Here is a 25,770-nt window from a genome sequence, read left to right as displayed (position 1 = left end):
TCCTACCGATCCTCGACTTCGGTGATGTCATCTTTAAAATAGCCTCCAACACTCTACCTACCTCATCCCCATACTGGTATTTATTTATTTATTTATTTATTTTGCTCCTTTGCACCCCAGTATCTCTACATGCACATTCACCTTCTGCCGATCTACCATTCCAGTGTTTAATTGCTACATTGTAATTACTTCGCCATCGAGGCCTATTTATTTCCTTAACTTACCTCATTTGCACTCACTGTATGTAGACTTTTTGTTTTCTTTTTTTTCTACTGTATTATTGACTGTATGTTTTGTTTATTCCATGTGTAACTCTGTGTTGTTGTATGTGTCGAATTGCTACGCTTTATCTTGGCCAGGTCGCAGTTGCAAACGAGAACTTGTTCTCAACTAGCCTACCTGGTTAAATAAAAGTGAAATACATTTTTATTTTATTGTTACTCTTTTCTTTATTTTTTAACTTTAGTTAATTTTAAGAAATATTTTCTTAAATCTTATTTTTCTTAAAACTGCATTGTTGGCTAAAGGCTTGTAAGTAAGCATTTCACGGCAAGGTGAAATTCTGTGAATGTTGTATTCGGCGGATGTGATAGACAAAATAGGATTTGATTTGACGTTGCACACTATTGACGCTGTCCACTTATACAGTTGGCTCAAAGTTCAATGTTTGCGAATTCTAATCCCACATGGGGCGGATGTGTTATTTTTCTTCAAATCCTTTATTTACAATATTCAACCACACTTTTCTAATTCTGAAATGTGAAAGCGTACCTGTGATAGGGGTCACCCTGGTAGTAGTTGTAGGTTTTCATAGACAAAGTCCAATCTGTGAGTTAATTTGATGATTGGAAATAGAGATGCTGTGTAAATTTGGCATTGCGGGTTGGATTGAATTGAGCCCCTAATCTTACATTTCAAGGTGATGATTTAACTTTTCTTCCCAACACGATACCTCAATAACTATGAGTCCACATTTCAAAGATTTTTTGGGTAACCAATGGGGGACTTGAACACCGTAAGATGCAATAGATGTCAGGAAGTTGGTGTCTTACCACTGTGAGCTAACTGTCCAGAGCTGTACTTGCTTGCTGTGAACATCATTTTATTATAGGAGCATGCAAGTGTACTTCTGGCAAGTATGCTTTAGAGAGAATGTATGGGATCAGGTACAACTAGGTTTACCCACCCACAATTTGAAAATTGGTGAGCAATTCCAAGACCCACGACTTCTCACCTTAATGCATTTTTAAAAATATATTTGAAGGAATTGGCCAAAGGCTGAAATTGGGGTTGAGATTTACCCTTTAAGTGTATTTGAGCAATTACATTTATACTTTTATACAAGTAGTATTTTACTGGGTGACTTTCTAGTTAAACGAGTCAGTGGCCCAGGACATAATGCTCACTCCAGACCAGGCACTAATCCCAGAGACACAGAAAATGAAAAGATGGAGTAAGAAAGGCCGACATGCGGGCACCCTGACAAAATTATGTTGGCTAATAAATAATCTGCCTCTGCCCTCTGTTCTATTGGTGAATGTACAATCACTGGAGAACAAATTGGACGGAGTTGAGGCTGAACAGGGACATGAGTAATATACAGCAGGATTGAATGGCAGTATCGAGTAGGTAAGCTCAAAGTGGGAGGTGTGTGTCTCTTTATTAACAACAGCTACTATCTCTAATATTAATGAAGTCTAAAAGTTCTGCTCGTCTGAGTTACAATACTTAATGATTAGCTGCAGATCATAATATTTGCTAAGAGAGTTTTTATCTATATATTTTTTTACCACCACAAACAGATAATGTCGCTAAGATTGCACTCAACGAGCTGTATAAGGCCATAAGCAAACAATAAAATGCTCATCCAGAGGCGTTTCTCCTAGTGGCCAATGATTTTAATGCTGGAATCCATCTTACCCAACTTCTACCATCATGTCACCTGTGTGCAACTAGAGGAGACAAAACTCTAGATCACCTTTACTCCACACAGAGAAACACATACAAAGCTCTCACTCGCCCTCCGTTTGGCAAATCATTCCAGAACTCTATCCTCCTGATTCCTGCTTACACACTCAATACGGAAGTGGTACAATGAAGCAGATGCTAAGCTACAGGGCTGTTTCACTAGTACAGCTGGGAATATGTTCTGGGATTCATCCGATGGCATTGAGGAGTTTACCACATCAGTCACTGGCTTCATTAATACTGTAAGTGTATTAATGATGTCTTCCTTATAGTGACCGTATGCACATATCTCAACCAGAAGCCATGGATTAGAGTCAACATTCGCACTGAGCAGGACACTAATCCAGAGGTTCATAAGAAATCCCGCTACAACCTTGAGCCACCTAGAGCCATCAAACAGGCAAAGCATCAAAACAGGAATAAGATCAAATCCCACTGACGCTCATAGGAAGATAAATACCTTCTATGCTCGCTTGGAGGCAAGCAACACGGAACCATTTATGAGAGCACCAGCTGTTCCAGATTACTGTGTGATCGCACTCTCCATAGTCGATGTGAGTAAGACCTTTAAACAGGTTAACTTTCACAAGGCCGCAGGGCCATACGGATAACCAGGACGCGGACTCAGAGCATGCGCTGACCAGCTGGCAAGTGTTTTCACTGACATTTTCAACCTCTCCCTGACCAAGTTTGTAATACTGTATTTCAAGCAGACCACTATAGTCACTGTGCCCAAGAACTTCAAGGTAACCTGTCTAAGTGACTATCGCCCCATAGCACACATCTGAATTTTTGAAATGCTCTGAAAGGCTGGTCATGGATCACATAAACACCATCATCCCAGACACCTTGGAACCACTCCAATTCACATACCATCCCAACAGATCCACAGATGATGCGATCTCTATTGCGCTACACACTGCCTTTTCCCATCTGGACAAAAGGAACATGAGAATGCTGTTCATTGAATACTGCTCAGTGTTCAACACCATAGTGCCCTCCAAGCTCATCACTAAGCTAAGAACCCTGGGACTATCCACCTCCCTCTGCAACTTGATCCTGGACGACCTGACGGGCTGCCCCCAGGTATTGAGGGTAGGCAACAACACATCCGCCATGCTGACCCTAAACATGGGGTCCACTTCAGGGTGAATGCTTAGTCCCTCCTGTACTCCCTGTTCACTCACGACCGCGTGGCCGCCTAGAACTCCAACTCCAACACCATCATTAAGTTTGCTGACGACACGATGCTGGTAGGCCTGATCACCAACGATGATGAGACAGCATATAGGGAGGAGATCAGATACTTGGCAGTGTGGTGCCAAGACAACAACCAGTCCCTCAATGTCAGCAAGACAACAAATCTAATTGTGGACTACATGAAATGGAAGGCCGAGAACTTCAACTTCCTCAGTGTCCACATCACTAAGGATCTCTCATGGTCCCCTCCCACCAAAACAGTCATGAAGAGGGCACAACAAGGCCTCTTCCCCCTCAGGGGGCTGAAAAGATTTAGTATAGGCCCTCAGATCCTACAAAAGTTCTACAGTTGCATCATTGAGAGCATCTTGGCTGGCTGCGTCACCACTTGGTATGGCAACTGCATGGCATATGACCTCAAGACGGTATAGAGGGTAGTGCGTATGGCCCAGTTCATCTCTGGGGCCCAGCTCCCTGCCATCCATAACATCTATACCTGGTGGTCAGAGGAAAGTCCTAACAATTGTTAAAACACTCCAGCCACCCAAGTCATAGACAGTTCTCTCTGCTACCACATGGCAAGCGGTACCAATGCACCAAGTCTGGAACCAACAGAAACCTGAACAGCTTCTACTCCAAGCCATAAAATAGCTAAATAGTTAGTTAAATACTGTAGTTAACAAAATAGCTTCCTGGACTATCTGTATTGACTCTTTTTGCACTAACTTTTTTGACTCATCACATGAGCTGCTGTTTCTGTTTATTATCTAACCTGTTGCCTAGTCACTCTATTCCTAGTTACACTGTATATACAGTTGAAGTCAGAAACTCGTTTTTCAACCACTCCACAAATTTCTTGTTAATTAACAAACTATAGTTTTGGCAAGTCGGACTTCTAGTTTATGCATGACACAAGTAATTTTTCCAACAATTGTTTACAGACAGATCATTTCACTTAGAATTCACTGTATCACAATTCCAGTGGGTCAGAAGCTTACATACACTAAGTTGACTGTGCCTTTAAATAGCTTGGATAATTCCAGAAAATTATGTCATGGCTTTAGAAGCTTCTGAAAGGCTAACCTGTCTAGGACTGGGAACCCCATTCCGCTAGCGGAACCCCTCGCCAACAGCCAATGAAATTGCAGGGCACCAAATACAAATCAACATAAATCTCATAAATCTAATTTCTCAAACATACAATTATTAGAGACCATTTTAAAGATAAAATTCTCGTTAATTCAGTCACAGTGTCTGATTTAAAAAATGCTTTACGGTGAAAGCTCCACAAACAATTATGTTAGGTCACCATCAACTCACAGAAAAACCCAGCCATTTTTCAAGCCAAAGAGAGGAGTCACAAATAGAGATAGCACAAATAGAGATCAAATGAATCACTAACCTTTGATGATCTTCATCAGATGACACTCATAGGACTTCATGTTACACAATACATGTATGTTTTGTTCGGTAAAGTTATATCCAAAAATCGTATTTTATATTGTTGTGTTACGTTCAGTAGTTCCAAAACATGCAGTGATATTGCAGAGAGCCACATGAACTCACAGAAATACTCATAATAAATGTTGATGAAAATACAACTATTATACATGGAACTTTAGACACACTTCTCCTTAATGCAACCGCTGTGTCAGATTTTTTTTTTTACTTTACGGGAAAAGCATAATCTGAGAACGGTGCTCAGAGCCCAAACCAGCCAGAGAAATATCCACCATGTAGGGTAGTCAACATTATTCATAAATAGCATTATAAATATTCACTTACCTTTGATGATCTTCATCAGAATGCACTCCCAGGAATCGCAGTTCCACATTAAATGCTTGTTTTGTTCAATAATGTCCATCATTTATGTCCTTTTTTGTCCAATAGCTTCTTTTGTTAGGGCGTTTGGTGAACAAATCCAAAAGCGTGATCTGGTCCATTCGGACGAAACCTTCAAAAAGTTATATTACAGGTCGAAGAAACTTGTCAAACTAAGTATAGAATTAATCTTTAGGATGTTTTTTATCATAAAAGTTCAATAATGTTCCAACCGGAGAATTCCATTGTCTGTAGAAAAGCAATGGAACGAGAGCTACCTCTCAAGTTAAAGCCTGTGACTGAGAACGAGGCTGTAGGCAGACCCCTTAGTCAAACAGCTCCCATCCGGCCCCCCCTTCAGATGAGCAGCCTGAAACAATGTTCTAAAGACGGTTGACATCTAGTGGAAGCCTTAGGAAGTGCAAAATAACCCATATCCCACAGTGTATTCGATGGGGGTGAGTTCAAAAACTACAAACCTCAGATTTCCCACTTCCTGTTTGGATTTTTTCTCCGGTTTTTGCCTGCCATATGAGTTCTGTTATACTCACAGACATCATTCAAACAGTTTTAGAAACTTCAGCGTGTTTTCTATCCAATAGGCATATATTAGTTCATCTGTACAAACAATAGTACGTAAGTATGAACACCCGTCATACCGCTCAGGAAGGAGATGCGTTCTGTCTCCTAAAGATGAACGTACTTTGGCGCAAGAAGTGCAATTCAATCCCAGAACAACAGCAAAGAACCTTGTGAAGATGCTGGTGGAAACAGGTACAAAGGTTTCTTTATCCACAGTAAAAATGAGTCCTATATCGACACCTGAAAGGCCATTCAGCAAGGAAGAAGCCACTGCTCCAAAACCGCCTTAAAAAAGCAAGACTACGGATTGCAACTGCACATGGGGACAAAGATCATACTTTTTTGAGAAATGTCCTCTGGTTTGATAAAACAAAAATAGAACTGTTTGGCCATAATGACCATCGTAATGTTTGGAGGAAGAAGGGCGACGCTTGCAAGCCGAAGAACACCATCCCAACCGTGAAGCACTGGGTAGCAGCATCATGTTTTGGGGGTTCTTTGCTGCAGGAGCGACTGGTGCAATTCACAAAATAGATGGCATCATGAGGCAGGACAATTATCTGGAAATATTGAAGCAACATCTCAAGACATCAGTCAGGAAGTTAAAGCTTGGTCGCAAATGTGTCTTCCAAATGGACAATGACCCCAAGCATACTTCCAAAGTTGTGGCAAAATGGCTTAAAACCTCACTAGGCCGACATCCAGTGAGATTGCAGAGCGCCAAATTCAATTACAGAAATACTCATTATAAAAATTCAGAAAACATACAAGTATTTTACATAGGTTTAAAGATTAACTTATTGTGAATCCAACCACGGTGTCAGATTTAAAAAATGCTTTACGACGAAAGCATACCTTGTGATTATTTGAGAACATCGCCCAGCAGACAAATCATTACAAACAGTAACCAGCCAAGTAGAAGAGTTACACAAGTCAGAAATAGAGATAAAATTAATCACTTATCTTTGATGATCTTCATATGGTTGCAATCAGAAGACATTAATTTACTCAATAAATGTTCCTTTAGTTCGATAAAGTCTCTCTTTATATCCAAAAACCTCCATTTTGTTTGCCCGTTTTCTTCAGTAATCCACAGGCTCAAACGCAGTCACAACAGGCAGACAAAAAAAATCCAATTTGTATCCGTAAAGTTCATAGAAACATGTCAAACGATGTTTATATTTAATGACAATTGGGTATATTTAAATTCAATTGTTTTTAGCCTAAATAATCAATAATATTTCAACCGGACAATAACGTCATCAATATAAAAGGTAAACAAGAAAGGCTCTCTCTTGGTCGCGAGCATGAAAAAGCTCTGTGACACAGCTGGGTCCACTCATTCAGACTGCTCTTACTCCCTCATTTTTCAGAATACAAGCCTGAAACTATTTCTAATGACTGTTGACATCTAGTGGAAGGCATGGTAACTGCAACTTGAGTCCTACTTGAGTCCTATGGGTAATCAATGGGTACTGTATTGGCATTGAACAGAAAACAAACAAAGAAAAAAATCATGGAATGGATTTTTCTCAGGTTTTCGCATGCCAAACAGTTCTGTTATACTCAAAGACACTATTTTAACAGTTTTGGAAACTTTTGAGTGTTTTCTATCAAAATCGACCAATTATATGCATATCCTATCTTCTGGGCCTGAGTAGCAGGCAGTTTAATTTGGGCACGCTTTTCATCCAAAATTCCGAATGCTGCCCCCTACCCTTGAGAAGTTTTAAGGACAACAAAGTCAAGGTATTGGAGTGGCCATCACAAAGCCATGACCTCAAACCTATGGAAAATTTGTGAGCAGAAACTGAAAAGCGTGTGCGAGCAAAGAGGCCTACAAACCTGACTCAGTTACACCAGGTCTGTCAGGAGGAATGGGCCAAAATTCACCCAACTCATTGTGGGAAGCTTGTGGAAGGCTACCCAAAACGTTTGACCCAAGTTAAACAATTTAAAGGCAATCCTACCAAATACTAATTGGGTGTATGTAAACTTCTGACCCACTGGAAATGTGATGAAAGAAATAAAATCTGAAATAAATTATTCTCTCTACTATTTTTCTGACATTTCACATTCTTAAAATAAAGTGGTGATCCTAACTGACCTAAGACAGGGCATTTTTACTAGGATTTAATGTCAGGAATTGTGAAAAACTGAGTTTAAATGTATTTGGCTAAGGGTGTATGTAAATTTCCGACTTCAACTGTACATATCTACATCAATTACCTCGTACCCCTGCACATCGACTTGGTACTGGTGTCACGTGTATATAGGCATGTTATAATTACTAATTGTGTATTTATTATTACTTTTATTATTATGTGTTTTACTTTTCTATTATTTCTCTATTTCTTTCTCTCTGCATTGTTGGGAAGGGCCCCATAAGCAAGCATTTCACTGTTAGTCTACACCTGTTGTTTACAAAGCATGTGGATTTGATTTGATTATCAAAGAATGGTTTGTTTCCTGTGTGCTAATGGAGCACCCTAATTTAGGCCTGCAGTGGTGACATGCTGAAGTCCCCGCCTAGGATGCCAGTTGTACACACAGCAATGGCTCTGTGATTAATTCCTCTGACAAAGCAGTAACTAATGATTGATTGAAGATGCCCTAAAGACCATTTCCCCTTCACTTACTTTGCCTTTTTCAAAGTCATCTGATATTTTGATCACCAGTTAGGGCCATGTCAGTACAATTAATCACATATTTAAATCTAAGCAATAGCCTGTCCTCATTTAGATAGTATACAGTGTTTTAGTGATTTCTAAGATGATGTTCACTTATTTCATTATATTTAATTTTATCCGGAAAAAAGTGTAGGATGTTAATCTTATTTAAAACCATCATTACCTTCACTCAGTGTGGAGAAAAATATTGGTTACATGCCAGTGGTGTAAAACACTTTGAAATACTACTTAAGTCGTTTTTTGGAGTATCTGTACTTTACTTTACTATTTATATTTTTACTACTTTTACTTTTACTTCACTACATTCCTAAAGAAAATAATGTACTTTTTACTCCATACATGTATCCCAACACACAAAATTATTTTTTACTTTTTAAATGCTTCGCTGGACAGGATAATGGTCCAATTCATGTGCCGTCTGGTTTGCTTAATATAAGGATTTTTTCAAAGTATTTATACTTTTGATACTTACGTAAATATATTTAAAACCAAATACTTTTACACATTTACTCAAGTAGAATTTTACTGTAGTCATTTTCTATTAAGGTATCTTTACTTTTACTCAAGTATGACAATCGGGTACTTTTCCCACCACTGGTATATGCACAAAAATCCTTATCAAGATTATTTAAGAAGACAGAGTGTAAACACGAAAACTTCAACCTCTCACTGGTCCCAAGCAAGTTACATCAGTCTAAAGTTCTGTCAAGTAAGATAATACAGATGAGATTCCATAAAGCATAACATAATCATAAAGATGTGTGACTCTTAATTTTAAATAGACGCTCCAATGTTAAATGACATACTGTAGCATAAGCAAATGCAAATGGCTTGAGCATAAAATAAGGAAAATATTCCTACATAGCAGAGGCTCTTAAAAATATCAATTTTGAATTCCCATCTGAAAGATGCTGCAACATCAAAGTGTGAGTGGGCGGGAAATTAAATGGCTCATAAAAAATAATAGTAGAGTTGATATCTTTGCTAATTGGGATCCATGGCATCTCGGTCAAAGGCCCTAAGTAGTGAGTCAGGGGAAACATTTTTAGCGGATAAAGAGAAATCATGTAGTGTAAAACATTTTGAGTTTCCCGGAAATTAATGTCTGGTAAAAGATAGATTGACTTCTACCACTGCTACTATTACGACTACTATTACTATTAAGTATGAATCAATAATATTGATAAATGATATTGAATTAGACTGGGAAATTGTGTCAATGTAATCCCAGTCCTGACACGAATATCAGAGGAACAGTAGGGCCTATAAGCATTAATGCATTATGTGCAGCACAGATGTTTAATAAGGAGGTCTCACAATTGAAAAACACAGACGTGTCCCTGAGTGTTTACTGAACCTGACCATCCACTCTGACTAATAAAGCCCATTCCCTGAAGGCCTGAAGGACTGACCAGTCGGTGTCTCTCTCTGTCAAAGCTGCAGCTTAATAGGCTGCTGAACACTAGAGGGCTCTCACTGTTACTCTGTTTCACTGAGACACTACACTGCAGACCTATTCTGCTAGTGCACAGGCCTATATCTCACATTAAACATGGAGTGCTCTATATCATAATCTACAGCGTGACCACTACCAGTAACAATGGAATTTGTGGTTAAGTTAGCAGTGGTAGTAGTTTATCTGTTGTTTTACCCTTCAGCTACTGTTTCCATGCAACAATAGCTTTGCATGAAGCAAGAATGCAATACTATCCCTTGTGTTTTGTATTGTATGAGTACAGCGACTATTTCATCCTTAGTCAAGCAAATAGAGTGCCCTTTCAGTGAAAACATACTCTATGACAATATAATTATGCATACACCTTTTGTTATAGCCTGCTCATATTACCTACATCTAGGTTTTTCAAAGAAGACCATTTTTCTTTTGATAATAATTGTTTATGTTATTTTAATGAAGGACTTCAAACAACACAATTCAATAAATGTTGTTTTCTCTCCATCATTTCAGCACCTCTGGCTGCAAATCATTGAGAGTGAGTAACCTTCTGAAGCAAACAGTGTTTTTAGTCAAAGGAAAGTGTTGCTTAGACATGAATAAGCATTTGAAGGAAATGGTCTGCATAAACACATTTCTACATAATCAGCTATAACTGAGGTAAAACACGGCAGTAAGCCCACATTTTGAAAAATACAAACGTGTCCCTGGACATGGTTTCTATTAAATTAAAAAGTATAAGTATTTGGCTAAATGCATCTTCACCATACATGCTGCAAATTTACAAAGTACATTTCTCACAACTTCTCGCGACTTACCTGTTTGTGTATCAGGTGACCGTGCATGCCTGCCTAAATTAATTTCACTATTGGAATGGATGGGGGGAGGAAAACACAACAACAAATGCTCTGTGAGCTCATATAACTGGATTGAAGCAACTAATTGAAGTCCATTTGTTTCTATTGCTTTGTTCGACTGAAAACTGTGTAAGATACAGATACACTATATACACACAAGTATGTGGACACCCCTTCAAATTTGTGGATTTTCCTATTTCCACCATACCCGTTGCTGACAGGTGTATAAAAACGAGCACACAGCCGTGCAATCTCCATAGACAAACTGGCAGTAGAATGGCCTTACTGAAGTGCTCAGTGACTTTCAACTTGGCACCATCATAGGATTCCACCATTCCAATAAGTCAGTTTGTCAAATTTCTGCCCTGCTAGAGCTGCCCCGGGCAACTGTGCTGTTATTGTGAAGTGGAAATGTGCTAGGCCACACAAGCTCACAGTACGGGAAGCCGAGTGCTGAAGTGCGTAGCTCGTAAAAATCGTCTGTCCTCGGTTGCAACACTCACTACCAAGTTCCAAACTGCCTTAGGAAGCAACGTCAGCACAATAACTTTTTGTAGGGAGCTTCGTGAAATGGGTTTCCATGGCCGAGCAGCCGCACACAAGCCTTAGATCACCATGCACAATGCCAAGCATCAGCTGGAGTGGTGTAAAGCTCGCTGACATTCATTGGACTCTGGAGCAGTGGAAACGCGTTCTCTGGAGTGATGAATCACGCTTTACCATCTGGCAGTCCGATAGACGAATCTGGGTTTGGCGGATGCAAGGAGAACGCTACCTGCCCCAATGCATAGTGTCAACTGTAAAGTTTGGTGGAGGAGGACTAATGGTCTGGGGCTGTTTTTCGTAGTTCGAGCCAGGCCTCTTAATTCCAGTGAAGGAAAATCTTAACGCAACAGCATACAATGATATTCTAGATTATTCGGTGCTTCCAAACAGGCCTAATCGCCCAACATCAGTGCCCCACCTCACGAATGCTCTTGAAGCAAGCCCAGAAAGCAGTGTTTCAACATCTTGTGGAAAGCCTTCACAGAAGAGTGGAGGCTGTTGTAGCAGCAAAGGGGGGTCCAACTCCATATTAATGTCTATGATTTTGGAATGAGATTTTCGATGAGCAGGTGTCCATGTACTTTTGGTCATGTAGTGTATCTTTGAAACAATACTCTACCACCGACCCGACCATAAACGTTCTGTGGTGTCTGAGCGCGTGCATAAATTTCCGAGGCTGTTGACCTGCCTCTTCATCAGTCCAATGAGCGCGGCAAAAGGGGAGGCTCTTCACACCGAACATTTCTCCTCCATCTCCTCACTTTTCTAGTCAGCAAGCAAGCCTGTCGGAGCTACAATAAGTAGTGCCACTGCGGGGTTACAAAACTGTAAGGATTTCCACCGTGTCTTCACACTTTTTGTTATATTTTTTCATTTGTAAACGTCTCTCCTTGAATGAAAAGAGAAGCGCAATTGCAATGCTTTTAATCCATTTTTGAAAGGGTCAAATGGTGCAAGCACAAGGATGCGAGATACTGTAGTAAGTAACAAGGAAAATATATTAACAGGTGCATGAAAATGTTTGGGAGAGAACGGGGCTTTTGTTTGATCTTCTATTGCATGTTTGCATATCGTTCTGCATATCAAAACAACTCAGAGATTAGCTTGTGGATGAGGACAGCACAATGAGTCGAAAGAAAGGTTGACAAATGACCGGCTAACTATCTATGTGAAAACTATTTAGGAAGTGCTGCTTTCCAATGTCGTAGTCTATTTTCAGCTCCGTGTATTTTTATCTCTCTTCGATGGATAGAAAAGGAAACTACATGTGTTGAATGCTTAACTTCCAGGCAGTGCAGTTGAGACGACGTGCTGTCCATTTACAGTGAAACCATAGTATGTAAGTAGTTTAACTTAGCAACTTGTCTTCGTTTTTTTTGTAGTTACCAACCATTTCAAATTAATGAGAAAATCATACATTGTTGACCAGGCGTTATGTTGTCACTGGACATTTATTCTGAATTACTTATTGCCTACGTGTCGTAGTCTATTTTGTTTCTCGACGATGCAGGCTAGGTGTAGGCTAGTACGGTAGTTGAAGCCCAACGTTACCTCATGTGGCGCTATCCACTCTGAGTGGTGCTGAAACCAGCCGGCAACGAGCTAATACGGCACCGGTCTTCATGTAATTCAATGAGGGTTTCAGTCATCATTAATAAGCATAATTTCAATGTTTGGATGTTTATGATGTTTCTATTCCTTTATTCCTTTTTTCCAATAACAGCAAGTGAACGTGATTAGGCAGCAGACATACAGATGCATTGTTAGGCTTCTGGGGTGTATAATTAACATAGCCATAGCATGTTTCAATGTAAACTTGCCATGTCGTCCACATTGAAACATGCTATGGCTATATATACATACACACACATATATATATATATATATATATATATATATATATATATATATATATGTGTGTGTGTATATATATATATATTTATATATATATATATATATGTATATATATATATGTGTGTATATATATATGTGTATATGTATGTATATGTATGTCTATATATATATATATATATATATATATATATATATATATATATATATATATATATATATATATATACATTCAACTGTAATAACCACGTTGACTATATTCAATTAATATTTGGCACAGAGAATGTTGTCATGTTTTACTTGGCACTAACAGTAGGTATTTGAAATCCATCCAGTTCATAGAGGGATTATGTCTGTCTACTGTCTGTGAAATGTCGGTATCTGCCTCAGCCTTGCTTTTATCCCTGACTTGTTTATCACAGTTTATTTGAGTAATTTCTAATAGCTATGTCGTACACAGGCCTTTATCAAGAAATCCTTATGAACTCCAATGCTGTCACTGCTGTCTTTTTTCTTTAACAACTTTGATAAATGGAGAGACCGTTTTTGAGTGTTTGCATTTGCCCATGAGATTTTAAAATTATTTTATTAATGAGGAGAATGATTGGTCGTTTCCCATTTCATATTGTTTAATCTCAATTGACATAATGTGGAAGATTCCCTCATTTGTCTGTATAGGCTATTTAAAATCCTATGAATTCTATGATTGCAGGACTAAAATTGGCATCTGTATGCACATTGCAACATGCCACTCTTTTACTTTTTCTAGTAAATGAACATCAAGTTCTGTAGATATTTCTTGTATATTATATTTAAGTACCATGAATGGTATATTTGTAAAACAGTTTATGTACCACAATGTTAACACTGATTTCTCTCTTTACAGTCAAAATAATAGTTGATTTTCATTCAATCACTTGTATAGAAGTAGTAGATGAGTTGATAAGCAAGATTATATCATATTACTTCAGGCATGATCTCATCAGGGATATAAGTACTTACTGAAATAGATTACCTGCTCTGATCTTTTCAAGCCTCAATTACAGTTATATGTGGGACATTTGATTCATATGGCTATGGTATTTGATGAAAAGCATATTAGTAAATGCATTTTATCCAAAGTAATATGAAAACAATTATCATAACCAACATGTAATTGCTCAAAATCCTTCAAGGATAATCTCCAGAACATCAGATTAAAGATAGGCAATCTCATGTATCAGACTAGACCAGATGTATAAGACCAGAGACACAATCATTTACCCTACATTGTAGCAGTCTGATATGAGCACAGGATCACACAGGGTAATGCTTGCTGCTGCTTTATACCATTTGTAATGAAGAGGACTGCCTCTTCAGCTCTTCCTGCTCCTGTCATTTTATTTGAATAATAAATGGTTGATATCATTGTTATCGTCCATTGATTATCATTGACTAACTCTAGTGATTGTTTGTACGAGTTAAATATTAAATATTGCTTTAAAAGTCAGGTACCACTGATCTAAAGTGAGGACCTTGATTCACTCTCTCAGGTTCCTTCCTTTGAATACTGGAGTTGCCTTGTAATTTATACGATTAAAACAGATCACCTCTGTTTTCTCCCTTTTAGATCGTTCACACTGCTGGAACACCAAATGGATGGTGTATTGAGTAGTACATCCCCTCACCATTTGCAATGGAGGCAAATGAAGCCATGTGAGTGACCTTCATCGCACAATGAATTCAAGCTCTGACGCTCAAAGAAGGAAGAAGTAACCTTTGTTTATCATCTAAGGGAGAGCTGTTGATCTTGGGAAAATAAGTGTCATAACAATGCCCAAACGGTCCGAGGAGATGCTGACAGACGTGTGGACTTCCTTGTTGCTTGTGTGGATTACGTGTGTTCCTTATACATCCATGACCCCCATCATCAGCCAGTCCAAAAGTTTACAAACTGGTTCCACTGCGCTCCTACGTGGCCTCGTCGAAGGACAAAGAATACTTAGTCGAGCCAAGAGAGGATGGGTTTGGAATCAAATGTTTGTGTTGGAGGAGTTCTCTGGACCAGATCCAATTCTAGTTGGCAGGGTGAGTACTGTAATTGTCAGCTGTATATTAAGCTTGCTTATCGTGTAGAAACATTAATTCAGCCATTTAAATGCTCCACAATTGTTTTTTTTTTACATTTTTGTGGGCTAGTTTTAGTGCTGGAGAGAGAGACAGACACTGGCCTGATCTCATGCAGGGTTTTGGAGAGAACAAATAAATCCACAGCTACCAAATTCTGCGCTGAGGCGTTTTGTGTAGTGTCCCTGAAATACGGAATAACAGAGTGAAAATGAATAACTAATGATGCGTTACATTGCAGTGGAATGACCTACAGTACAACCATGTGTACAGTAGAAATATCTACTCGTTGTTTTATTCTATCTTTTTCTTTTCCATTTTCCGTTTTCGTTCTTTTGTTGGCCAGGGTATTGGGTGTGGCTTTCCTTTGAAGTATTTGTCATAGGAACACAAGGATAAAAAAGGGGGAATTTTTGCAACATTTCATTGTTGAGCATTTAAAAGAGCCCTAGAATCCAAAGGATGAGGGACACCTGGTACCTGGCCTGTGTAGACGTGGCCGGGCCAAGGCTCAGGGCCCAGGGCCCAGTGAGGGTTGTTGACGAGGCAGGCCGAAGCAGCTTGTTCACAGCTCATTGCAAGAACGCACCTGGGGAGTCTCAACCTGGCAGCTACCACCTCTGACCATTACCCAACCACTCTAGCACATGCAACAGAATATGCCATCAAGGATAATATTTGACCCCACAGTAGCATGATTTACACATACCGTACTGCAGCTGTTTATTGATGAGGTTATTTCTTGCTGTATATTTTGTACCTTAATGCTGTCATGACATATACTACTAGTAGTTGGGGGCATGCTGAAATGACAAGGCAGCTATTATATTGTTTGAATGATTGCTGCACCTATATCTCAATCCCTATCCCACCATTGCAATATGAAAAACACATAGTTTTATGTTCAATCATTGCGAAACATAACAGCGATAAAGAAGGAATTCATGATGATCATAATTAATAGCACAATGGTACTATAAAGCAAGGGCTTCATGGTTTGGTAGAAGTCTCTAAATATTCATGAGGTGGAAAATGAAGCCCTACAGTACTGTCTGAAAGCCTAAAGTTTGGCAGGATGTCACCTAATTTAGCACTCTAACTTGATTTTTTTGGGGGGGGGATTATTGTCACATGGGTATATCATTAAATCACATGCTCAAATGCGGTGTTTACACATGTGTTTTCCAACTACCATACAAACACCAAAATATAGATAAGTGCAGCATTCATATTTCACGAGTTTCAGTTAAACAGTCTCTGTCGGATCCTCTAATGGCTCTTCGTATCCCTGTAATGATCTCCAAGGTGTATCTTTGAATTAGATTGATGCAGCTTTTGGCATGCATATAGAGTTGGTCACACTGCGGAGAGAATTGCCAGGAGGGTTCATGGCAAATAAGGATAGCATTCAAATCTGTTTGGTTTTAGGTGTGCATGAAGCCCCTGTTCTTAGTCGGGGATTGTTTTAAGCATATTTAGCCGTTCTCACTCAAAATAATTAGCATGTGTAGGCTGAAGGACATTGCAAGGATTGTAGGAGTTAGTTTGGTTGAGGATGGATTTGTCTCGCATTTGAGAGACAGTGTTGATGAGTTGCATTATTATTCACAAGGTTAAGTACTCATGAGCATGGCTGGCAGAGCAAAGATAAGTTCAATGTTGCAGTAAGATACAGGTGTAGGATCTTCATTTGATCACCCTGTTGTTGCAGGAAATCTCCTGTGTAGCAGGAAATGCTCACTTGTGGGGTATTCAAGGTTTAAAAAGGCTTACAATTTTTTTTGATTTCCTCACGAAAAATGTATCAACCTCAACAAAAATGTCCATTAATTTTAATTCACACATTAAAACCTGTTGCTGCAGGATTATTTTCCTGCTGTGAGAAACTGGTCAAATTAAGATCCCACACCTGTATGATGTCTCTCTCTCTCTCTCTCTGTCTCTCACTCACACTCTGGCTCTCTCTTTCTCATGCTTAATTAAAAAATGAATCAAATGGAAGTGGGAGGTGTGATTCAGATCTCAGTTTTTCAGTGCAGCCTGTGGTTGTGTGTTGATTATTGAGGAACCCCAGGCCGAGATTAGACTCATTCCATCCTTTACATTTTATTGTGCGGCACTCTGATGTTTAATTATACATAGATCTCCTGTCTTTTCAGCGACCAAGATCCCCTTGAGTTCCTGCTGGCATTGGAAGGAGACTATTAGCATAAATGTAAAAGTGAGCGGTGTGGGAGTGTGAGATGGTCACAATGCGAGACAGCGTCATCCTTGCTGTTCTTTACAGCACCGCCAGTCTGACATTGTGATTCACTGAGCTGGATCTGCGTTACCCTGTGTCACTCCCATTTGAAGGAAATGCAGTGCCTGTAAAACTGAAGCTGACGAGACAGCTGTAAAAGCTTGTTGCTCCAATGTAGAAGTGGTGTGCGGGGGATTTTAAGATTAACCCTGATTGAGCAATGTCTCCAAAATAACAACTCATTAAGAGCAATGTGAGTGCAGGTGGGAGATTTGATTTGTAGAACGTCATAAAGTGTATAATCTGGCATGACGTTGAATTTTTTTGTTTTCTTTTCTAATTTTACTAAGTCTTCCTCAGACTACTGTCCAATCTTCTCACAACTCCTAGTCTAAGCCAGGATAGTACGTTTTCATGGTGACTTTTTTTAACTTTTCATCCTTGGATTTAACTCTGTGAGTTGAACTCTCTGTGAGTTGAACTCTCTGTGAGTTGAACTCTCTGTGAGTTTAATCATTTAATGTTGCAAAGTGCACAGTCATTTTAATCCACAAAACCAAACATTACACTGAAAGGAGAGATACATATTCAGCAAATCAACATTTTTTTCCCAGCCAAAGAAAATTAGACTCTGTTTGTAAAGCGTCAAATTGATTATAGTCTGTGTTACAGTGTGCTGTGTCTCACATAGCGTTGATGCAACTTTCATTTTCCTTTTCATTTGATCTCATGTGTTTTAATGTTTTGAAGAATGGATAAGAATGGACTCCATTCTTCCCATTGTGGTGCAGATGTATCCAAATGATCCTGTTTCTTATTGTCCGATGCTTTTATCTCTGATTCAATTGTATGTGTTTTGCACAAAGAGAATTGATAATAAGCCATTAATATTCAACAATCCATACTGAGCTACAAGATTGTGAGGACTGACAGTAATAAAGAGATTGGGCTTGATCATTAATGCAGAAATGAACGTTTTATATATATATTTTTTGGAAGAAGATGTTTCCTTTTGCTGTTCAAAACAAGATATCTGTAACCATAAGATGGATAGCATGCAAGGCCTGCAAAAGTGTGGGCTTGGATATAGATCCCGTATCTCACATCCCTACTAACTTTTCTTTGGTTAGCAACTGATGTGATTAAAATCACCCATATATTGATACTAATTGTTTGATCAACAGCTTCTCACCATCACTATAATTTTGTAATATTGTCATAGAATATTTCACTAAGTGACAACCACTCTTAGTGCACTGCTCCTCACAGGTGAAGAGACACTCATCGGGTATCCAGGCAAGTCCCAGATGTTTGTTTATCCCATAAGAGTACCAAGGAGCTGACTGAAGTTTTACTCCTATTCACCTGTCAGTTCGCTCTCTCCTTCTGTATGATAGGCTTTGTAAAGTGAGAGGGACTCTTGAGTCCTGGAAAGCTTGTCCTCAGGGGCGATGGAGTGTGTGTGTGTGTGTGTGTGTGTGTGGGGGTGACAGTGTTCAAGTTTCGTCGTATTCGACTTCAATAATGCGTGCCGGCAAGCTCTCTCTGGGTGTTGGTGCTGCTACAGACGACGTCCTCCTCTGAGCTTTTTTTTCTTCAGTAGATCAAATTTTGCCCCGCCAAAGTGAACTGTGATCTGAGAAGATCCCACGCGTTACCCTGCATTTGCTTAGGTTAGGACGGAGTCAGTGCAGGGTCGAGTGGATATTGATCTTCGCCCTTGATTGAAGGCTTCGGAGTAGGAGTGAACACGCGTATTACTCCTCATTAATGAACGCTAATGTGGAGACCAAAATGATAGGTATTGACTACAGAATCAGTCTATAACATTTATAACAAATATTTTCTCCTTGTATGTCTCTCTGCTGTGGGTTATCTTACTCTGTTACTGCTAGGATATATCATGGAGGCCTTTATATCATTGGAACATGAGCCCAGTCCTCCATTCCATTTCTACAGTGACTGTAATAAAACACCAGGCCCCAGCATTGAGTCTGATTGAGCTGTGGGATCACATTATTGCTTCCTTGGAAGAGGTTGACAGGTTGTCTATTGCTCTGTGTTGTCGTTTTGCTCCCCATTAACAAGGTGTATGTGTGTGGTGTGGAGGGGCACAGGGACAAAACCAAAAATCAGTAGGAAGTATAATCTAAAACACCACAGTCATGATATGAGTGCAATTGTAAAAGTCCCATTGCAATTGCTTTTGACCAGGTGTTGTATCATTAAAAATGCATACAATGCAGGACTTAAATAAATGCTGGCGTTCTATTTCTTTTCATGCTCTTCTCTAGGTCTCTCTCTCTCTCTCTCTCTCTCTCTCTCTCTCTCTCCCTCTCTCTCTCTGTCTGTCGCTCGCTCGCTCTCTCTCTGTCTGTCTCTCTCTCTCTCTCTCTCTGTCTCACTTTCTCTCTCTTTCTTTTTCCCTCTGTCTGTCTCTCGCTCGCTCTCTCTCTCTTTCTTTCTTTTTTTTCTCTCTCTCTCTCTCTCTCTCTCTCTCTCTCTGTCTGTCTGTCTGTCGCTCGCTCTCTCTCTGTCTCTCTCTCTCTCTTTTTCCCTCTGTCTGTCCCTCGCTCGCTCTCTCTCTCTTTCTTTGATTCTGTCTGTCTGTCTGTCTGTCTGTCTGTCTGTCTGTCTGTCTGTCTGTCTGTCTGTCTGTCTGTCTGTCTGTCTGTCTGTCTGTCTTTTTCCCTCTCTGTCTGTCTTTCTTTTTCCCTCTCTGTCTGTCTTTCTTTTTCCCTCTCTGTCTGTCTTTCTGTCTGTCTCTCTCTCTCTCTCTTTTTTCCTCTCTGTCTGTCTTTCTGTCTGTCTCTCTATCTCTCTCTTTTTCCCTCTCTGTCTTTCTTTCTTTCTTTCTTTCTGTCTCTCTCTTTTTCCCTCTCTGTCTGTCTTTCTTTTTCCCTCTCTGTCTGTCTTTCTTTTTCCCTCTCTGTCTGTCTTTCTTTTTCCCTCTCTGTCTGTCTTTCTTTCTTTCTTTCTTTCTTTCTTTCTTTCTTTCTGTCTTTCTGTCGCTCTCTCTCAGATACACCACCATGCACACCTACACCTTGTCTTATGGCAATAACACTGAGATGGTGCCTGTGTAAATCACATACAGTACGTGCACATACACACACATACTCTATTTCCTCTCTCATTGTTACCTTTTGACTGACTGTGAGATTGCACAATGAACAGCATGCATATATCGTCAGGCAAGATGTAGGAAGCAGGAGATGCCTCAATCCCTCAAATGCAGTGATGTATACTCTTAAGGTCATATATTATATAGAGTGAGACAATTGTTCCCTATACACGCATCAAATATTACAGTATATGCATACAGTGTCCAAGTCTGTTGCCACAGAAACCCTGACTATATGACAAGGTAGCCATTGTTCACACCAAGGTGCTGGGTTAGTGAGTGTATGACCAGATTCATACAGCTACTTATGGGTATTTTCAGGATTTAGTGCAGATTCATAATACATGGGTATTTTGTGATATAACCTTGGAAAGGCTTGCAGTGATTAGTGCTCCCATGTCAGTGTTAGCGAGCTGATATGTGGTATTAACCTCTCCTCTAGCAACTGGCGGCTCTGCTTCCTGCATCCTGGCCCCGGCTCGATCTGTAGATGTGGTATTGGTGCAATGAGCGGCTGAACGGAGTCGGCTGGCAAAGTGCCGTGAACTCTGCTCAAACTAATAATTGGAATTAAGCAGTTCACCTCTAATGCTTTGCTTGTGCATTGCTTTGGCTAAATCATCTCTTTTTTGGGTTTCTCACTTTTCCCCAACCCAAAAAGCCATTTGTTTAATCCTAACAGGCTTAATGCTTTCAGTCTCACAGTCTTTTATTGACATTCCATCCTTCATTGTCTTCTAGATATGCCAGTTAACTAACCCCAATTATTCTGGGGATATTATACATGCACCGTATGTGTACCACTATGGAGAGCTCATTATGGAGACATGTTGGGATGTGACCTTTATGTCACCCTCTATGGGTGAATATAATGTCGGCCTATATTCATTCAAGACATGAACTAAACATTGGGCAGGCAGGATCAATTTGCCATAATTGAGGTTACAAATTATTCAAATCTGATTATTCAAATCTACGTTTATAATGATCTAAAACCTACTAATTGGCCTCTTTCAGTGATCGTGGGCAGCTAAGATACCCTTTGAGCCAGTAGATGTTTGGCTCAGCTCTCCATCTCTCTCCTATGGATGGCATCCTCAGCATGAGTAGCTGCAGGCAGCACAGCTTATCCCTGTGCCTCTACTCCCATACACAGCCTAGGAGCAAAACTGGGACTACAAAGTAATCTTGTTAAGAATGGATGTTGTTATTGTGCATTTGGCTTCATGGTTAGCTAGGAGCACATGTGGGCTGCCGGAAGAAGACAATGGGAAGGGGTGGGAGGAAAGCCTATTTCTGGAATTTTCTAAGATGACAGAATCCGCTCCCCTTCCCCCTCGCACCTCACCCTCCTGTACCAAAATAACAACAAAGCTGAAATCAACAATGGCGCTGACATTTGCTTGAAGACCCATTTCTTTACCAATCTCCACTTGCAAAGATGATGATAATCATAGCAGAGTGAAAGGGAAAAAAGGTGCTAACCTTAGTCACTGTTTTGTAGCTATTATGGTGAGTTGAGCAGGAAAAATTGTAAAAGAAAGTATCCATGGAGAATCAATGGCCCAGGCGTTTCTCAGTGACACTGCCTCAGCCAACAGACTGTGCCTCTGACCTTTATCACAAATGAATTATTTCTGTTTAATGATCCTTTTTGCAAAAAGAAAGAAATAGCTGAAATAATTGCTGAAATAATAAAACACCTTAAAAGGGCAACCTAGCAGACTTTCTCAACAACCCAGTGCACATACAAACTCATATCCTCTGCTAATGTGTTTGGCTGTATTTGCATCTCAATGGTGTCCATGATTTAACAGCAAAGTCTTACAAATAAAGATTTAACGTCCATCATATAGAAAGGACCTACTGGCAGGTAGTAGTGGCAATGCAGTGAAATGTGTGAAACCTATGGATTTAAAATATTTGCCGATTTTTCAGTTTTTTTCTCGCTTTTCTTTTGGATGACGGGGTGGGGGGTGGGTGCGTGCATGAAAAATTCAGAACGCTGTAATATAAAATCCAGATCAGTCATGAATCCTTAATGGAAATCAGGACTGAACATGTAGGGTTGTAGAACAGTGCTCAAAGAGGGATGGCTTTCTTTGTTAGCCGCCAATTGTGTTGGTAATGGGCTTCTGTTTTAGACACACACATGCCGTTATACAGCATCTCTTCGCTGTATTGTGTTGTTCAGACATGTGCCCTTGGCTGATAGTAAGCAAGAGGGATGGGAGGAATACGAGTAAGCCAACAATTGTGTGAAAAGCTATGACTTGCAGTACAGTGAAATGCATTATTCTTGGGGCGTAGCTATAATGGTATATCATCAGTTTGGTTATGCAACTGGGAAGGACATGTATGATAGTGTCCATAGAGATTCACAAGATACATGTAAGTCTGCATTTTTTTTTCCTCCTCACTCTCTACCGTTCTATCGTACAATGCACAGTTAGGATATGCATATTTTAGTTTTGTTCAATAGAAGAGGGTCCAATGATCAAATGTACATATTTTTTTTAAAGTCTTTTGACATCACTGCCCATGTGGACTGACGTTTAACTTGAGCCCCATATCCCGAGCTCATCTGGTTACCCTGGAACTGTGAATAAACATCAAAGAGTTCACCTGCTCCATCACATAGTGAGAAATGGTACTACCTCATGTGCATGATCACTTAAATAGCACAACCAATGTCAATCACAGATACATATTTTGGGAACTACTCACATTGTAGATGTATGATGTTGATTGATCATTGACCTATGAGGAACAGGTACCCGGGGAAGGAGTGTACCTATATTTACAGTTGCTGTGATAGTTTCATCACTTCATATCTTCATTGATCTTAAAATGTATCACACTCACTCATAGGGGATGACCTAGCAAACCGAGTGCGACCTCTGGATTGATGCTGCCACACAGCACCGTATTTTTCACTATTTGTATATCCCCCTACCTGGTGATGTTTGCTCCAATCACAGTAGCCTGTATCCCCACTGCTAAAATGTGCCATGTTTATCAATGTTTTCTTGCACGCAAAAAAAATAATGTCATGTTTTCTTATCTCCCATTTATAGAGGTACACAGTGTGGGTTGTGAAAATGCTAATGCTAGTGGTGTTTCCATGTTGATGACCTTTTCTTTTTGTTGATGCACAATGTTTTCATAAATAGCGTACCGATATCCCAGGCTGTGTAATTACCACACTACAACACATGGAGCCTCTTTATTAGTTTTCTGACAATGGCCTGCCTCGTCACAGCCGGCGGGTAGGAAACACACTCCTGTTGTCTTGTAATAACAAAGATGATTCCCCGTATGCCGTCCTCTCTTCACACAGTTTCTATTGCTTTTGATCAAGCTATCACTTAAAGATGCATCTTCAGTGGAACATATTCGGCCTAGATTTAGGTTCACTTTAAGGCTGTGGAGTTACATATCTTCGTCGTATTTCATTAATAAGGGCAAAATGGAACATGTGGGCGTTGCAATAATACAGCTCTATCACTACATCTGATTTATATCAAGTAGGATAAAAAGCAAAGCCAATTAACACTGAGATTATGACTAGCTGACAATGGCTGTTGTATTATTCATGTTCATTTCTGTTCTTTTCATTTAATCATGGCAATGATGTTCAGACATTAAAATATGAATTCAATAACCTTTTCAACAATGTACTTAGTGAGAGATACTAATTTCAAGGTAGCCTGCTCATCAACTGACTGAACAGGTTCATCTCATCACATCTGAAAGGTCGGACCTTTGAAGAATCGGGATGAGTCTTTTGGATTGGATTATCAAACATTTACAATGCAAGAGTAAGGAGATTCCATCCTTTGTTGCATCACTAGTAGCAAGGATGCTGTATTCTGAAAAGGTCTGTGCATATGTAATTGAATCCCACTCTGTCTGCACTAGCTTTGCACTTGTCGATAAGGATCACGCTCCACAGGTTCGGCTCTTGGGATTAGGGCAGAGGCGTTTGATCTGAGAAAGGAGAGGAAAACAGATTGCATAAAATCACAACTCCACAGAAACCATTTTGAAAAAGGCTGTGTCAGCTGATTGAGGCTATTGTTACATGCCCAGCCCTGGACTTAGCCTAGCTTATTGTGTCCTCAGGATACCTTTGTCAACAATTAGCTCATATAATGGTGATACAGTGCTAAATCTTTCTTCTTGCTCTATCCACATACACCCACACACACACCTCAGCACACTTTTCCAAACAAAAGAAACAGTGTTGCTCAAATCAAGTTGGCCCAACCAACACAGCATGTCTCATCACACCGGAAAGTTAACTTGACTTTTATCTTACGAGCTGCGGTCTGCCTGGCAGATAACGGCATGCCCAGAAGTGCCTTGGATCAGCTATCTGGGTCCCCTGTGCCCGACTGGGATCAACACAGTAAAGGGGCTGGATGTGCCAGTTACGAAACATAATTACTACTAATGACCATTAGGAGTTCAGTTTTCACCCTCCAGGGGTTGGAGAAAGGGCCTTCGTCTTATCAGTTGATTAGAGCAAATAGAGGGGCCGGATCCTGCATGTTAAGTAAACGGGGGCTAAAATGTGTTGCATTATCTGGGGAAGACTAATGGAGCAGCTAAGAGTCCATCTCCCACTAATGTATGCCACACATACGGAACTGCTTACAAGAGTGATCAAATCTGGACACATTTGTTCCCCACTGAAATTACACACTAACATACGTTTTGGGCTTTTGACATTTCTCCAAATTCACTCTGTAGACCTTTGTTTTTCTCTGTTGTAGCACCTTGGCTTTTTAGCACTCGCATTCAAATGTTGATGGCACTGATGTCGGTTTTCCTCCTGCTAGATTCATTTGCATATGTAAATGAACAATTGATATGGATCTTCCACTCTCAGATGAACATTTTGCATTTTGCAAATTGCCAAGCAAGTAATTACTTATTGACAGACTCATATTTTGGAGGAAATTATAACATGAGGTGGAAACGGGGCCAAGTTGAAAACCTCTGCTTAATCAATAGGTGGACATGAGTTGAGAGAGAGAGAGAGAGCACTGCCAATCTAGACTGAATAATTCACTTTGTGCTGCTTCAGATTCACCTCGTGTTGAGACTCATCATCATTATCAACCTCCCGTCCACCTTCAACTGCAGGCCAAAGTTGGTTGGTAACACTGTTTCACTAAAGTAATGTACATTTTTATCCTGAAGATACTCAACCTCCTAACATGCATACAATCTTAATGAACAGTTGAGAATCAAATGTGGGAGAAGAAAATGTTCACAAAATAATGTTTGTTTTATTCACCAATGTTTTATTCACCAAGGCCTGT

At 39.8% G+C, this 25,770-nt stretch overlaps 1 protein-coding gene across 2 annotated transcripts in view; it reads left to right on the top strand.

Annotated features, from left to right (window-relative positions):
* The first annotated feature begins 11,599 nt into the window (after positions 1 to 11,599).
* The window catches only part of LOC110526275 (cadherin-8), a 76,237-nt gene continuing 62,066 nt past the window's right edge, over positions 11,600 to 25,770 (top strand). The window contains exons 1-2 of one of the 2 annotated variants that reach the window (XM_021607091.3): positions 11,600 to 12,096; positions 14,578 to 15,035. In XM_021607091.3, coding sequence (XP_021462766.1) covers positions 14,781 to 15,035 — 255 coding nt within the window. In that variant the 5' untranslated portion in view covers positions 11,600 to 12,096; positions 14,578 to 14,780. The remainder of the gene's footprint in view (positions 12,097 to 14,577; positions 15,036 to 25,770) is intronic. The other variant, XM_021607094.3, reaches the window with a different exon arrangement.

This window comes from Oncorhynchus mykiss, chromosome 6 (assembly GCF_057628025.1).
Source record: "Oncorhynchus mykiss isolate SJ-2025 chromosome 6, ASM5762802v1, whole genome shotgun sequence".
Taxonomy (NCBI): domain Eukaryota; kingdom Metazoa; phylum Chordata; class Actinopteri; order Salmoniformes; family Salmonidae; genus Oncorhynchus; species Oncorhynchus mykiss.
Note: the sequence above shows the minus strand (reverse complement) of the source record. Positions and strands in the feature narration are given on the sequence as shown.